We start from the raw sequence: 16,106 nt of genomic DNA on the forward strand, positions 1-16,106 counted from the left end.
ATATTTCTGGGAACATGAATTGTTTTGCTGATGATGCCAAAGTTATGGGGATTGTAGAAAATGAAGAACTAGCAAATCAGCTGCAAAATGATCTAGATCATATTACAGAGTGGGCTAATAAATGAGGTATGGCTGTTAATGTTGGGAAATGTCAAATGCTACATTTAGGGCATTTAAATAAGTGTACAAGTTATTATTTGTAAGGTTCAGTCATTCATCAGGCAGAAAAAGTTACTGATCTGGGCGTCTTAATAAATCAGGATTTAAAGTTTAGTCACCAGTGCAGCCGAGTTAGTAACAAAGCCAATAAAATGCTTGGGTTTATCGATAGATTTATTTCAAACAAATCTAAAGAAGTATTTCTGCTCTTATATAGAAGTTTGGTAAGACCTCATTTGGAGTATGCTGCTCGGCTTTGGTCTCCTTATCTTAAGAAAGATATTAATGTATTGAAAAGGGTTCAAAGGCAGGCTACAAGGCTAATAAATGGGCTTTCTCATTTAGACTACGATTTCAGGCTTAGAATGCTAAAAATGTAGTCTTGAGCAAAGAAGAGACTGAGGGGACATGATTCAGTTGTTTAAATTTATTAAAATGAAAGATGTTACAGGGCTAAAGTTTAGCACTGAAAACGGGACAAAGGGTCATTGTTTTAAGCTATTTAAATCTCAGGCTAACATGGATATTAGGAAAAATTATTAATTTAGCTGGGTAGTGGAACCTTGGTACAGCTTACTGGAAGAGGTGGTAATGAGTACAGGAGTAGATAGTTTTAAGAGGTTCCATTGATCTTCATTGGGGATTGTAAATTGACTAGGAACCAGCCTAGCTGGGCCCAGAGCCTGTTGCTGGTCATCACTTTTGTATTTGAAATGAAAAGTTGCGCATTCGATATATAGAGACAACTTAGCATTGGAAACTGATAATTTGGGGATCTAATGACAGCTTCAAGGTAAAGGAGTGTTCGAGTTATTAAGGCTTCAAGATTTCAAGAGTTGACTGTACAGAGCTTTTGCTTGTTACTAAAACCTTCTTATGCACGTTTGCATGGTGAGGGAATAAATGGTGTTGAAAAACAACTGATTTTAGCAATTGTGTACAAGAAGTGAGAAGAAAAAGCACCAAAGTATATTATTTCAGTCACATTTTTCAATTGTGCTCCTGAGAAGAAAGGAGTAAATAACCTGTTCTTTCGCTTATATATAAATAAAAATTTAGGCATTATATTAAGTCCTTATTTTTCTAACAAGTAGAGAGGTACCGAATACTCGGTAACTACTCTGCCAAATTTTGATCAGATACCCGGCCAATGCTAAGTAGTTGTAAAAAAATTAATATTGTTCTAGAGAGAACTTACAAATAATAAAAAAATACAAGCATATATTGTATTGCAATTATTTACAAGTCAAATTTAAATTTTGGGAATAATGAAATTTATTATGCTTCAATGGCGTAAATATTTTTTTTAATGTCTCCAAAATTAATCAAACTTATTTATTAAAAATGAGGTAAAAAAGGTGCAGGAATACTGCAGACACGTGTTTTGGTGTTACAAGGAATGCCGTTTTCAATGCACAAAATGTGAGCTTATAGATTTAAAGCCATCCGACAAAAGCCGGATGTCTTTACATTCATTATCTCACATTTTATGCACTGAAAAAGATGTTCCTTGTAACGCAGAAACACGTGTCTACAGTTTTCCTGTACATTTGTGCTTTTAACGTTTTTTTTTTTTTTTTTGCTTTTAAAAATGCTTGGCAGACTAGAACTATAATAGATTAATGTAATGTATTAATTTCAACTTGATTAATCATACCTTTTATTTATTTGTTTATTTTTAATTTTAAAAATAACTTTTTTGTAAAATTTTTGACACAAAACAAAATTTTTTAAATAATGCATAATTAAATGTTATCTGGAATTTTGTTTTAAAAACTCTTGTATGGTATTATGATGTGGTCTGTACTACAATTCCAATGAGTTCAAAATTCATCGTGTGTGTATTGGTGGTTGTTCTTAAAACATAATTGGTACTCTAACTTGGTATTCGGCCGAGTAGTGAAAGGCTAAGTACTTGGTACTCGGCTACATGGCCAAAGTGCTACTCGGTACGGTTAAGAATTATCTTTGAGAATTCGAAGCAGTTTAATTAATGGATTAGCATATGTTTTGCATATTGCAATGAATGATATATTCACATATCCATTTGTGATTGTGATTGACATAAAAAACAAGTTTTGAAGCCTATTGAACAAAATCTGTTCTGCAAGTTCAGAATGATATTAAGTTAAATACAGAAAACCCTTATTAATTCCCAGACTATTAAACTGGACTTTGCTTAATCAGGACGACAGCCTCTTTTAGTAAAAGGCTAATTAGTGCAATTATGTCTTTTTCTAGGTCGTGTTTTGTATTTTTGTAATTTTCTCTTATACAGTTTTATATTTCGTTCTCGAATTCAAGATACAATTTTTGCAGTGTACAGTAGTTTGTTTATTTACGTTGGCTCAATTTATAGTTTTTTATCGATCTGTACTCTCAGTAATTCGGATGACTTGGATTCCCTGTTAGTCCAAATTAATGAGGTTTCACTCTATTAAAAAAAATTCAGTTTCATTCCAGCAGATAAAATTTTTGCACTCAATATATGGTGAATGATTTCTGTTTCTCTCTTTTACATATTCCTTCACAGTGACAAAAGAAATACAAATACAAATGTGACGACCAGCAACAGGCCCTGGGCCCAGCTAGGCTGGTCCTAGTCAATTAATTAGTCCCCAATGAAGATCAATGGCCCTCTTAAAGCTATCCACTCCCTTGCTCATTACCGCCTCTTCCGGTAAGCTATTCCAAGTGCCCACGACCCTGCTAAAGTAGTAGTTTTTCCTGATTTCCAAGTTAGCCTGAGATTTAAATAGCTTAAAACAATGACCCCTTGTTCTGCTTTTCCCGCAAAAATTTAATCCATTTACATCTTTCATTTTGATAAATTTAAATAACTGAATCATGTCCCCTCTGACTCTCCTTTGCTCCAGGCTGTACATGTTAAGCCTATTAAGTCTGGTATCATAATCTAAATCTGAGAGTCCCCTTACTAATTTAGTTACCCTTCTCTGAACCCTTTCCAATACAAAAATATCTTTCTTCAGATAAGGCGACCAAAACTGAACAGCATACTCCAAATGAGGTCTTACTAAACTCCTATATAAAGGCAGAAGAACTTTCTTAGATTTGTTTGAAATAGATCTATTGATGAACCCAAGCATTTTGTTGGCTTTGTTACTAGCAATACTGCACTGTTGACTAAACTTGAAGTCCTGATTTATAAAGACACCCAGATCCATAACATTTTCTGCCTGATTTATGACTGAACCCTGTAAACGATATCTCATACGCTTATTTCCATGACCTAAGTGTAGCACTTGACATTTCCCTACATTAACTGCCATACCCCATTTATCTGCCCACTTAGTAATATGATCTAAATCCTCTTGCAGCTGTTTTACTTGTTCTTCATTTTCGATAATCCCCATAACTTTTACATCGTCAGCAAAACAATTCATGCTTCCAGAAATATTTTCATTGATGTCATTCATAAATATAATAAACAAAAGAGGCCCTAAAACTGATCCCTGAGGAACCCCACTTAAAACATCACTCCAATTAGAATGATTTCCTCTCACAACTACCCTTTGCTTCCTACCAGTAAGCCAATTTCTAACCCAAAGTAAAGTTTTTCCTCCTATTCCAATGTCAGCTAACTTGCTGAGAAGAGCAACATGCGGTACCTTGTCAAAAGCTTTTTGAAAATCAATATAAACAACATCCACACATTTTTTGTTATCTAAAGCTGAGGTAACCTTGTCGTAGAAATGCAATAAATTAGTAGTACAGGATTTACCTTTCCTGAAACCATACTGCAAACTAGTCAACAGACTATTAGTCTCTAAGAACATCATGATCTTAATTTTGATCAAAGTTTCGAAAATCTTACAAATCACCGAAGTCAAACTTACAGGTCTATAATTCCCAGCAATACCTTTAGACCCCCTTCTTGAAGAGTGGCGTTATGTTAGCCAGCTTCCAGTCCTCTGGCACCATCCCCGAGTTATAAGAAGCATTGAAAATATTCAAAATAACATCCACTAATTCCTCTGCACATTCAACTAAAATTTTTGGATAAATATTATCTGGTCCCGGAGCTTTAGTTGCTTTAATCTTTTTCAAATGAAATAAAACCTCCTCCCTGGAAAATACCAAATCCTCAAGCTGTATAATAGCTTGTGTCTTGTTAGTGTCAACTGTTGAGGTACAGTTATCGTTAAACACACTGGAAAAAAAGTTATTTAGAACATTTGCAATATCCCTATCGTTTTGGATTAAATTTCCATACTCATCAACCAAAGGCCCAATTTGACTGTTTCGAGCTTTCCCAGAATTAGCGTAAGCAAAAAACCTCTTAGGGTTCCCATCAATGTCATCTACCAGCCTTTGCTCCAATTCCCTTTTCTGAATCCGTACCAAATACTTAAAATTTCGCCTTGCCTTACCATACTGGAGCCTCTCCGCACTCTGACCAGTTTCTTTAAACTTACGAAAAGTGGCTTGCTTATAATTAAGAGCTTCTTTAGTCTCCCTGGAGAACCACATGGGCCAAATTTTGGTACTAACACCTTTTCTCCTAAATGGAACATAGTCCCCAACGGTTTTAGCAAGTTTATCCTTAAATTCCGTCCACTGCTGATCTACGTCGCTATTTTCCAACCCTGACGAAAAAACCTCTTTCAAGCTCTGCCTAAGTGCAACAAAATCAGTGTTTCTGAAATTGGGCACAAACCTAAAATTATCTTCTTTGCACACTTCAAATTTAACCCGGAACCTAATGCTGTTATGATCACTATCTCCAATATGCTCCCCTACACTCAACCCCTGAACAAAACTACCTATGTCACAAAAAACTAGATCCAAAATCGCCTCCTCTCGAGTTACCTGAGTTACAACTTGAACTAAGAAACAGTCACCAATTACTTTTAAAAATTCCTCTTCTTTGCCATTACCAGGGTAAAAATTATTCCAATCAATACCCGAAAAATTGAAATCTCCCATTATGATAACGGATCCCTTACTGGACATGTCATTAATAATACGGTACATCTGTTCATCTTGTCCCTGGTTTGAATTAGGTGGCCTATAAATGTTTCCAAAGCGTAGCTTCTTGCCCTTACTGCTCATCAACTCCAGCCAAACCATATCAATATCAGTAGGCTTATCATTTATGACCAATTCATTGCAAATAAAATTGTCTCTAACATAAAATAAAACCCCACCACCTCTTTTACCTACTCTATCCTGTCTGAACAAATTATACCCAGCAATATGTAATAACTCTGCATCAGATTCGGTAGCCCATGTCTCTGTAATTCCAATAACATCCAACTTCTCATCCATAACTATGCTTTTCAATTCATCCATCTTGTTCCTAATACTGCTTGCATTGGTATAGAAAACTTTAAGCATGCCTAAGTTGCTTTTATTTAACACCCTGAAATTTCCTAAATTACAATTGTTAACATTACTACTCTTGTTCGTCACTTTATTTCCATTTCTAGCAATACCCAAAAAAATTTCATTCTCTCGATACCTGATGCTTGAACCATGCCCCCCATTCCAACTTAGTTTTTTGACTCCGAAGCCCTTAAAATTAATCCACTAACCATTTTGACCCCTGTAGAGCTCAGATGCAGGCCATCCCTAGCACGCTCAATCGCTCTCTTGAGTGGTACTCTGAAAGCACCACTCAATCGCTCTAAACTTTCTGTAAGAGATTGCTCAATTAAAATCCCAGAGAAAAATAATTTAGAAGAAAAATAAATTAATATTTTCTGGAAATGTTGTAGCTATACCACTTTATTTCAGTTATTTTAAATAGTTTAATAATTATATTAAACCAGTGGTTGGAAGTATTGTGCTACAAATAGCAACGCTACTGTAGTAGCTATATTTTTTAGTTGTTTGTAGTGTAGCGCACTTCTGTTTAAAAAAAGTAGTGCACTACACTGCACTACTTTTTCTGGAAACTACTTTTATAAACTTAAAAAAAGAAAAAAAAAAAAGACGCTGTGCGCAAAGGCGTGCACAGAGCGAGGGGGGGGGGAGCGACACCTGTTGGCCCGGACCCAAGCCTGACATTTTTGAAATGAGGGGTGAAATATATGCAGAGACGCAGGATAAACAATATGAAGGGGGACCCGTAAAAGTCATTTGTTTTGGGCCCCAAAATTACTGTGCACTTCCCTGGCAATACTTTCTATCTGTTTGATGCCATTAGTTTGTTTTCTCTCATAACAATATTCAATACAAATATTAGCTAATATACAAATATTTAGCTAATATTTGTATTGAATAGAGATTCACTTAAAAAGAAAAGTATATGAATTAGCGATAAGTGCCAAGTAAGTAACTTCTTTGTTTTTTCTGGCTGCTAAGAATGTCCTGTAGATGAACGTTTTGGATTTCAAAGAGATTATTGTTCCAATACTGTAAAAGCATTTTTTTTCACAAAAATGAAGATATCAGTGATTTCACAAGTTGAAAATTTCGTGAATTTTCTATAGTGAGAAGGAAAGTTGAGAAACAAAATAACTTCGCGAGGCATAAAATTTCGTGATTACGACAGGCACGCAAAATTTCAAGTCTCGCAAAAATAACTGCTTTTACAGTATTCATTAAATAAAGAAGATACTTTAAATGATATATCAGAGAAAGATATTGAACTGCCCTTGCCTGCTTACAATAAATATGATCATTACAGTATTAGGGGAGGGTGGGGCAAGATGAGACACTTAACCAAAAAACAGTTGTGGGGGCAAATTAAACTCATAAATAAATTAGAAAACTATGTCATTATTATCTCTCAAGTATTATAAAAGTATAAAATTTGACTCGATATCCTATTTCCAACAGAAAAATTTTGACGCATGTTTAAATTAGATGAGTCAAAATCCCATCTTACCCTACCAGGTGGGGTAAGATGAGATTCAATGTTTGCCATAAGTCAGAAAGATGAGCAGCTTCATCGTCCTCATCCTCCTCTCCTGCACATGATCAATGGGCCTATTTCTTGCATTCGCAGCACCTAATAAATCCTTCTTTTGATTGGGAATATAGTAAATGTCCACAGTAAAGGCATTCGACATCAGAAGGCTCAGACGACGATGAAGACTCGGATGGTTTCCCTTTAAGTACAGTTTTTTGTTTTTAATTTTCCAGTCTGTATTCTTTTGTTTTTATCTTTTGACTGGCCAACTTTCATTGCTGTACGAGTTGATGGGGTAAATGAAAAAATATCATCCAAATCCCTTTTTCACGTTTTGTTTCTTCTTTTTTTCCTCGATTTTCTCCTCTTCCTGCTTATATTTTTCCATTTTATTCTCTTCTCTCTGCTTAGATTTTTTTTATTTTCTTTCGTTCGTTTTGAGCCTTCACCACAAAAAGTTCCTTTCTTTTAGTCCGCCAGAAGGTCTCCTTCTTCCCAAGAAAAAATAGTTTTCATGGGGAAAAAGGCTAAACTAGATCTAAACTTGTGGTTTCTTTATTTGAATACATTTTTCCAGTTGTCGAAACCGTAAGAATACCTCTGTCCAATTGTTGTTTTTTAGATTCTTTCACTTTTCTATGAAGTGTAGCCCGTGGTATAAGTTCGGGATGCTTTCTGAAATCCCATTTCCCCACTCACTATACATTCAATAGCATGTTGCATCGATTCTAGTGACCAAATTCCCATATTCGTCTTTCTTTTCACTATCTTAAGAAATCTCAAAAGAATAAAAAACAAATCGCAATAAATGTGGGGGGTAAGATGAGATAGTATTCCATCATGCCCCTCGTATAATATCTCGTCTTGCCCCACTGACGTCATTCGGCGTGTTCACGGTCGACTCAAGTTCAGGTTATAAATAAAATTACATTAAATAACTGTAAATTTATCCTTTAGAGTTGCGGATTATGATTATATGAGAGTACAAACGATTAGTAAAATCGTACTCACCAAACTACACTTGGAAAGGTGTTCCAACAAAATAAGAGCACGGCGGAATGCAAGAAAATTGAGAGAAAATTTTTATGCACTACAAATACAGCGCACAACCAGGTTGCTTCGACCAACGTGGTTTCTGCAGGGGTGATTGTGTTCCTGTGTTTTACTGAATTTCCGGCATTTTCGGACGTATTTCCGGTATTTTTATGTCCGAAAATACCGGAATTATGTTTTTTTTTGTTATGCTTTTATCTCCCTACCTCCGCAATTTTTTTAAATTATATAATACTCATCAAATATACCTGCAAGAGCCTTAAGATGGACACCTATCCCTTAAGATGGACAAATAAATGTCAAGATAATTTGTATAACACCAGCTCAAAAGTAACTTTGTAACCCATTAAAAATTTAATCACATGTACACACAATATTTTGACTCAGAGCTATTTAATACTATGGCAAAGGTGCACTTAAGTAATAAGGGTCAAAGATGACCCCCCCCCACCCGTCTTGCTTTGAAACTTTCAGGTATTTTTTGATGAACTCACAATCACCCCTGTTTCTGCTTCACCCAACGCAACTACTTGACTACTTTTCCGCTAGATATTAGCACCCACCTTGCTAGGAGCTTCAGTATTTCATCTTACCCCGCTATTCCATCTTGCTCTGCCTTCCCCTACATAAGAGTATGATAAGGGACCTTTTTGGAAAAAAAGATGAAAAAGAAATAGTAGATCATTCTTAGTTATATTCCATGTTCAGATGAGCTAATTTATTAATCTAAACATTTTTTTTGTTCAATCCTCTCACGGTGTGTGTGTATTTTAGGGTGTCGCAAAAAAAATCCAAAGTTGATTTTTCAAGTCTCACACCTTCTTATATTTTTCCCTTATATAGAAGTTTGGTAAGACCTCATTTGGAGTATGCTGTTCAGTATTGGTCTCCTTATCTTAAGAAAGATATTAATGTATTTCATGTATTTCTGCTTTAGCCCTGGCTAATGGGCGGTAATTTACTGAATGTATTGGAAAGGGTTCAAAGGCGGGCTACAAGGGTAATAAATGGACTTTCTCATTTAGACTATGATTCCAGATTTAGAAGGCTAAAAATGTAGTCTTGAGCAAAGAAGAGACCGAGGAGACATGATTCAGTTGTTTAAATTTATTAAAGTGAAAGATCTAACGGGGCTGAAGTTTAGCACTGAAAACAGGACAAGGGGTCATTGTTTTAAGCTAACATGGATATTAGGAAAAATTATTATTATAGCAGGGTAGTGGAACTTTGGAACAGCTTCTCGGAAGAGGTGGTAATGAGCAAGGGAGTAGATAGTTTTAAGAGGGCCATTGATCTTCACTGGGGATTGTAAATTGACTAGGACCAGTCTAGCTGGGCCCAGAGCCTGTTGCTGGTCGTCACGTTTGTATTTGTATAAATCAAAACAATTGTAAAAAAAAAGTTTCATATAATTTGAATGACAACAACCAGAGTGCCAATTTCCGTCATTGCTAGATCAAAAATTAGAAACTCAAAATTTCTGCTGATAAAGCTCCTATACCCCACATGCACCACAAAAATATTGTAACGGATTCCGTCGCGACTTCCACTTTCTTGAAATGAAGACACAGTTCTTGATAAAAACACAGGAGCTTTATTTACACTATGTACAGGAGAAATCATTAACAACTGCTAAATTAATCATCAGCAATTAAGCAAATATCACTCAACACCGTAAACTTAACGGTTACACACGTATTTACTTCCAATTACGAAAACAACACAGCGAAATGCCTCGCTATAAACAAAGCAAATACGCTCTCAGTTCGAAATTCCACTTTTTATCACGCAGGACGCTTTTATAAACATCGAAGAAGTCTCCACAACATTCTTACTGCTTCTCGAAATGCGTAGACCGTTATCAAATTTTATCAATGAAAAGAAAAGGAAATAGGGGATCGTATACTTCAGCCGAATGAAAAGGGGTTGTATATTCATTACGGGAAACTATTTACAGGTTACGTTACTACAATAATTACTATTTACAGAATTTGTAACAATATTTATTCAAATTAAAAAACAATTGGGTATCCCACACTTGGCCTAAAACTTATTATCTTTTTTAAAACTGATTTTTTTCGATATATATTTTAAAAAATGTAAGGAAAATTTTACAAAATTTATCAAGCTGAAAAATATAAACAGTAAAGTAGGTAATTAGCATTAAATAGAAATTTTTGCTCTCCTGCAATATAGATGGATTTTATCAAGGTTAAGTTAAATTTTTCATTTTATATGCATTATTTTTTTATTATTTATTTGCAAATGTTGATCTGAAAATGTGTTTGCTAATAATTTTTGAATTTTATGTTTTTTTTAAATTTATATGCAATTTTTTAAAAGATAAATATAAAAAATCAATTTTTTGAAGAAAATCACAAATTTTAGGCTAAGTGTGGGGTATCTAAATGGTTTTTTAACTGGAATAACTTTTTGTGGTACATGTATAGAGTGTGGGGTATAGGGCCAGCGTTTTATCAACAGAAAATTTGAGTTTCTAAATTTTTTTTTTTTTTTTTTAATTTTAATTTTGTCTTCCATACATTGTTGGTTTACACTTTCAGACTCAAGTCGGCACGGGTTGCCGTTGTTCAAAATTTTTGAAACCTTTTTTTCACAATCGTTTTGACACAAGAGAAAAAATATAAGAAGGTATGCGACTTGAAAAATCGATTTTCAATTTTTGTGGGACACCTTAGTGCACATCTCTTTGTTTTCTTATTTTTTGAAAAGTAGCGGCTACATTTCAAAAGTAGTTTGTAGTTGCTACATTAAAAAAAAAAAAATAGTTGTAGTTCTTTGCTATGAAAAAATGTAGTTTTTCCAACCACTGTATTATATATTTCATAAAAATTACAAATTTACTCAAATAAATTTATTTTTAAAAAATTTATAAATTTTAGACAACTTTTAAATTTTTGATAAAAACCATGATTTAAAAAAACGTTTTAAGATACGGGACCCTGCTTGGATATCAAAATAACACTGCCAGCATTTTTTCATTGTTTATAAGCTTCCTAGAACTCATCTCGTGGAAAGCTGTCAAGGGACCACTAGAGTTGTGTCAAATTGCTTACCTTTCAGGTATCTTATGACATTAGACGAAAAGAAGTCGCTAGAAGCTAGGTAAGAGCTGTGAGATGGTTGCAGAAGTGTTTGCAGCGTTAAACTTGACCAACATTTTGCCAGTAACGGGAAAGAAGGCTATATCATCCCTCAGGAGAACGCATCTATCTTTGAACTCTAAGCGTACACTTTGAACTCTCTCCTTCAAACGGCGGAATACTCCTGTGTTTTCAACTCTCTGAGTTTTTGGTAGAGGTCACTGACATGCACTCTTGCCACCAGCAATCTGCTCACTCCAGCATCTCTAAGGCAACTGTGGCTAGTACAGTCAGTTAATGGACACCCGAAACTACTTTGCACTTTGGTAAAAAAAACTTTGTAACTTCCCCCTTGTATGGATCTTTGTAATTTTTGGTGCAGATATAAACATTTTTACATTAAATTTAATGTAATAATTTTTTGTTAAAAAATAAAAGCAAAATGTTTTTTTTTCTTTTGTTAAATTAATAATTATTTTGAACATGTTTAAGCTGAAGGTATAAGATGTCAGATGTGAGCTTTAAAAATAGTATCTTTTTTATGGTATTTATTTTATTTTTATTTTCAGATTTACTATTTGAAGTTATTAGTACAAAGAATGAACTACTGATAGAGTAAGCTGATGTTTATTTACTGTATGAGTTTTATAATAACTTATATTTGTTCTTTATAAAATTAAGAGTAGATCATTTTGTACTTCAGGACCAGACTAATCTAAGTTCAAAAGTGGCAATTTTCAGGCTATTTCAGCATTGTATGTAGTACCATTGAGCCTTAACAATAAAATTCTATTTAAAAAGAAATTACTTTATAATTATTTACCTCTATTATAAAAATGCTAGTTTCAACCTTTTTATGCACCAAACAAACATTTTTACTTTTCTGCAAAGTAGTGATAGTACAAATGCAAAAGTGAGAATTAGCAACAGGCTCTGGACCCAGCTAAGTTGGTCCTATTCAGTTCAGAGGCGCCCACCTAAGTTGGGTCATGAAGATTAAAATTTTTTAGGGGGTTTTGACGGGTATTTTTTTTTTCGGGGGGGGGGGGGGGGTCTTGTTCTTTGGAGGAATCTTTGGGAATTTAGGGGGTGCACCCTTGCTCTTAAGGGGGGAGCACCCCTGAGTGAGTTTATCCATCCCTAATGAAGATCAAGAATTCTCTTGAAACCACATCACACCATTGCAAGTAAAAGCTGCTTCTGGTAAACTATTTCAACTGCCAACAACCCTGTTGAATGGGACTTACGTAAGTCTGGCTTTGAGGTACATATTTATTGCATATATTTTTTGTTAATGGCCTATATTTACAATATAAATTTTTTTAAGGCAATAATGGAATGGAAAAGTATACAAGGGAAGTTATATGTATATTTGTATTGTATTTATAAGGCACTTAAACCTCCTTCTCCAAAAGAATCTGATGAGATAGCACTGTACACAATTACATGTTAGGTCTGTGTAAAGCAATAGACACATGTTGGTTGCCGATAGTGGTCTATACATGCAGGGCCAATCCTAGGGTGTCAGTCGCCCACGTGCAAGGACCTAATGTGCTGCTCCTCAAGAGTAATTTGCATATTTTGACTAATATTTAACGTTCATATAAATTTTTCTTAAAATTTCTATATCAAATTCTAATTTGAAAAAGAAAAAAAACAGAAGAATGATGAACTTATAAAAGGAAGAAAAGTTTTATAGTTAGAAACTCCTTAGGTAAAATTTATATCTTTGAAGAAAGTAATAGATACCAAAATTTACTAGTCGTAAAAAACGCATTTTATAGTCTGCCTTCGGTGACATCAGAGGAAGTATGCAGGACGGGATCAGGGGAGGGGGGATTGCTTCCAGAAAATTATTGGAATAGGCATATGAAAAATAGTTTTAGTTAATCTTTGGTTGTGTGTGGTTGCATGGACAAAAGAGTCTGTTATATTCAAGGTGCATGGAGAAATTTTCGAACTTGAAGTCAAATATCGCAATTTTAGGAACTTTTTCCAGACTTCAGGGGAAAGTAATGCTGCAGTTCTTTTCTAAATTTTTTTCAAAATTGAAGCCATTTTACTTCCTTTTACAAAAAAGGAAGTATTGTATTCGCAAAAAACATTTCACTCAAAAATCGACCTTAATTTCCATTTTATTTTTTTTTTTGCTTTTTATTTGCTAAGTTACGGTACGTAACTTAGCAAGGATCGGCGCTCTTTACGAAAATTTTCTGAAACTATAGTTTTAAGACCGAGGGGACATGATTCAGTTGTTTAAATTTATTAAAATGAAAGATGTTACAATTCTAAAGTTTAGCACTGAAAACAGGACAAGGGGTCATTGTTTTAAGCTATTTAAATCTCAGGCTAACATGGATATTAGGAAAAATTTTTGTTTTAACAGGGTAGTGGAAGCTTGGAACAGTTTACCGGAAGAGGTGGTAATGATTAAGGGAGTAGATAGTTTTAAGAGGGCCATTGGTCTTCACTGGAGGTTGTAAAATTACTAGGACCTGCCTAGCTGGGCCCATAGCCTGTTGCTGGTCGTCACTTTTGTACTTGTATTTGTATCTTTGGGTTATCTTTGTTGACGTTGCTAAAGGGAGGGATATTCAATCGTCTCCCATCGAAAGTTTTCGAAATTGAAATTTAAAACTCAAATTTAGGCAGTCTTTGGTGATGATATAGGGGATCTGGCGGCTTTCCTCTGGTAATTTCTTGGCACTATTGTTTCAAAAACCCATTTTTGGCTATGTTTGAAAACGATAGAGGAAATGTGAAAATGTTCTGAACTGAAATATTTTTCGGAACTAAAATCCATTTTAAGCCATTTTTTAAAAGGAAGGGTTTTGGGGCTCCCAAGCGAATATTTCTAAAAGCACAATTTTATCCTTTCTTTGGTGACGTTAGCGAAACTGGGAAGCTTCGGCGGATCTTTCGGATATTTTTCGATATTGATATCCAAAAAATACAACCATAGACTTTTGTCCCCCTTACCTGGACAATTGATGGGTATGCCCTAGCGTCATGAAAAGTTACATAAGCCAGGCAGTTCTCCTTCGGAAGTTTTTAGAAATTGAAGTCCCAGAATCGTATTTTAGGCATTGTTTGATAACGATGGGACAAAGAGGGGGCAGAGGTTCAGTGTGCCCTCATGAACTATTTTTTGAAACTGAAGTCAATTTCAGGCTAGTTTAGGCAGGAAGGGTTCTATGGCTCCATGGAACCATCTAAAAAGAGAAAATTTGAGGTATAGTGATTGCGTTGGAGAAAAAGGGGATCTGTGGTCCTTCCCTGAAAGTTCTTGAAACTGATGTTTGAAAAATGCAATTTTAGTTTGTTTTTCATACGTTAAGTGAGAGGGGCTGTTATTAGGGGCTTCTTTACGTTGTAAAAAAAAATCTGAAAACGTTTCTGAATATATAGGGCAGCTGCGGTACATGAAATTTTCAAAAACGTTTCTGAATAGATTGTGCACTGTGCAGCTGTGGTTCATGAAACTTTCAAAAACGTTTCCGGGTAAGACGAAATCCTCTCCGTATTTTTCAACAACATCTTTGAATATTTCCGAATCCTTTTTTTTTTTGTGTGTGTGTGTTTTTTTTTATTTATTTATTATTTTTTTTATCTTAACCAACGACAATTTTAATTGTTTCTTTTAGATCTAACAGCAACAAAGCTGTGAAACATGTGATTTATTAATTTATTTTATGTGCTTTCTTGGAAAAATCCTGGACAATTATTATTTTCAAATGCCAAATCATTTTCATGGTTAATACTTGAAGAACCAATTAAAATTAATATATTAATCATTTTTTTTGTGCGCAATAGAGAGGTGTCCGCAGGACAGGGGTTTAATAATGTTATTTGCATTTAAACTGGGGAATTAAAAATTGACCGCATAAGAGGAGTGTCAGTTAGGAGGGGTTTTACTGTATATATAAAATACGTCTTCATTGTTTAGGTCTATAAAAGCTTGGGGGTTAAACACTAGTGGCCGCCCTTGGTGCTCCTTTTAGAAGGCACCCTTTCATGATTCAGGAGGGGGCCATTCCCCTCATTTCCCCTCCCCTGTATCCATACCTGATTACTGGTTCTGTCTCAAATTTTGCAACCAAATGAAGCATGTCTGTAAAGATTAGATATTAATGGACAATGTACCAACACAATGTTCCCTAACATTCTAATTTTCTTTAGCTTTGCTATGCTGTCAGGGGAAATCAACACTTACTTTGATAATTGAACATTTAAAATTCAGCATATTTATTCAACTTATTATAAGTTCTTGTGAGAAATTCTTGAGAAATTTTGCTTGACTAAAAGAACTATATGATGCTGCCTGCGGCCCCCCTTGCTTTGGCCACCCTTGTGCGGTGCACACCTGTTAGGATCGACCCTGTATACATGGTTTGTTTGAGAAATGAACTGAGGATAACTTGAATTAAGTTTAAATTCATTTAATTTGTAAATTCAAATTGCAATCATCATATACTTCAGTCTTTCTATTTCTTTCTGCTTCACAGAGACCACTCTTATAATTACCAGTACAGAGAGTGTTACAACTGTAAAACAATATTCAAATAAATTTGCAAATAAATATGCAAATAAATTTGCATATATGCACAATATTTAACAAAATCCTAAAAGATTTTTTCAAAATTGTAACTAAGTATTCATACATGAAGATTAGGAAATTGTAGATATGATTTTTTGCATTAATTATTCCCCACAATAGTTGGTTAGTGAATTTGTTTTTTCATTTACAGATCCATATTGTGCTGCCTTGAACTATTTTCTCATCATTCAATATTTTTTGAAAAGAATTATGCATTATTTGGTAAGAACAAAATTTGCAATTTGAAATTAAATATTTTATGAATAAATTATTGTAATCAGAAATTCAATGACAAGATTTTTGCATATTGTTTTTC

General features: G+C 34.4%; 1 protein-coding gene across 1 annotated transcript in view; it reads left to right on the forward strand.

Moving 5' to 3' along the window:
- The window catches only part of LOC129222963 (uncharacterized), a 60,543-nt gene that overhangs the window by 29,139 nt on the left and 15,298 nt on the right, over window positions 1-16,106 (forward strand). Inside the window, exons 2-3 of the mRNA XM_054857526.1 lie at window positions 11,763-11,808; window positions 15,942-16,012. Coding sequence (XP_054713501.1) covers window positions 11,763-11,808; window positions 15,942-16,012 — 117 coding nt within the window. The remainder of the gene's footprint in view (window positions 1-11,762; window positions 11,809-15,941; window positions 16,013-16,106) is intronic.

Source organism: Uloborus diversus, chromosome 5 (genome assembly GCF_026930045.1).
Source record: "Uloborus diversus isolate 005 chromosome 5, Udiv.v.3.1, whole genome shotgun sequence".
NCBI classification, from domain to species: Eukaryota; Metazoa; Arthropoda; class Arachnida; order Araneae; family Uloboridae; genus Uloborus; species Uloborus diversus.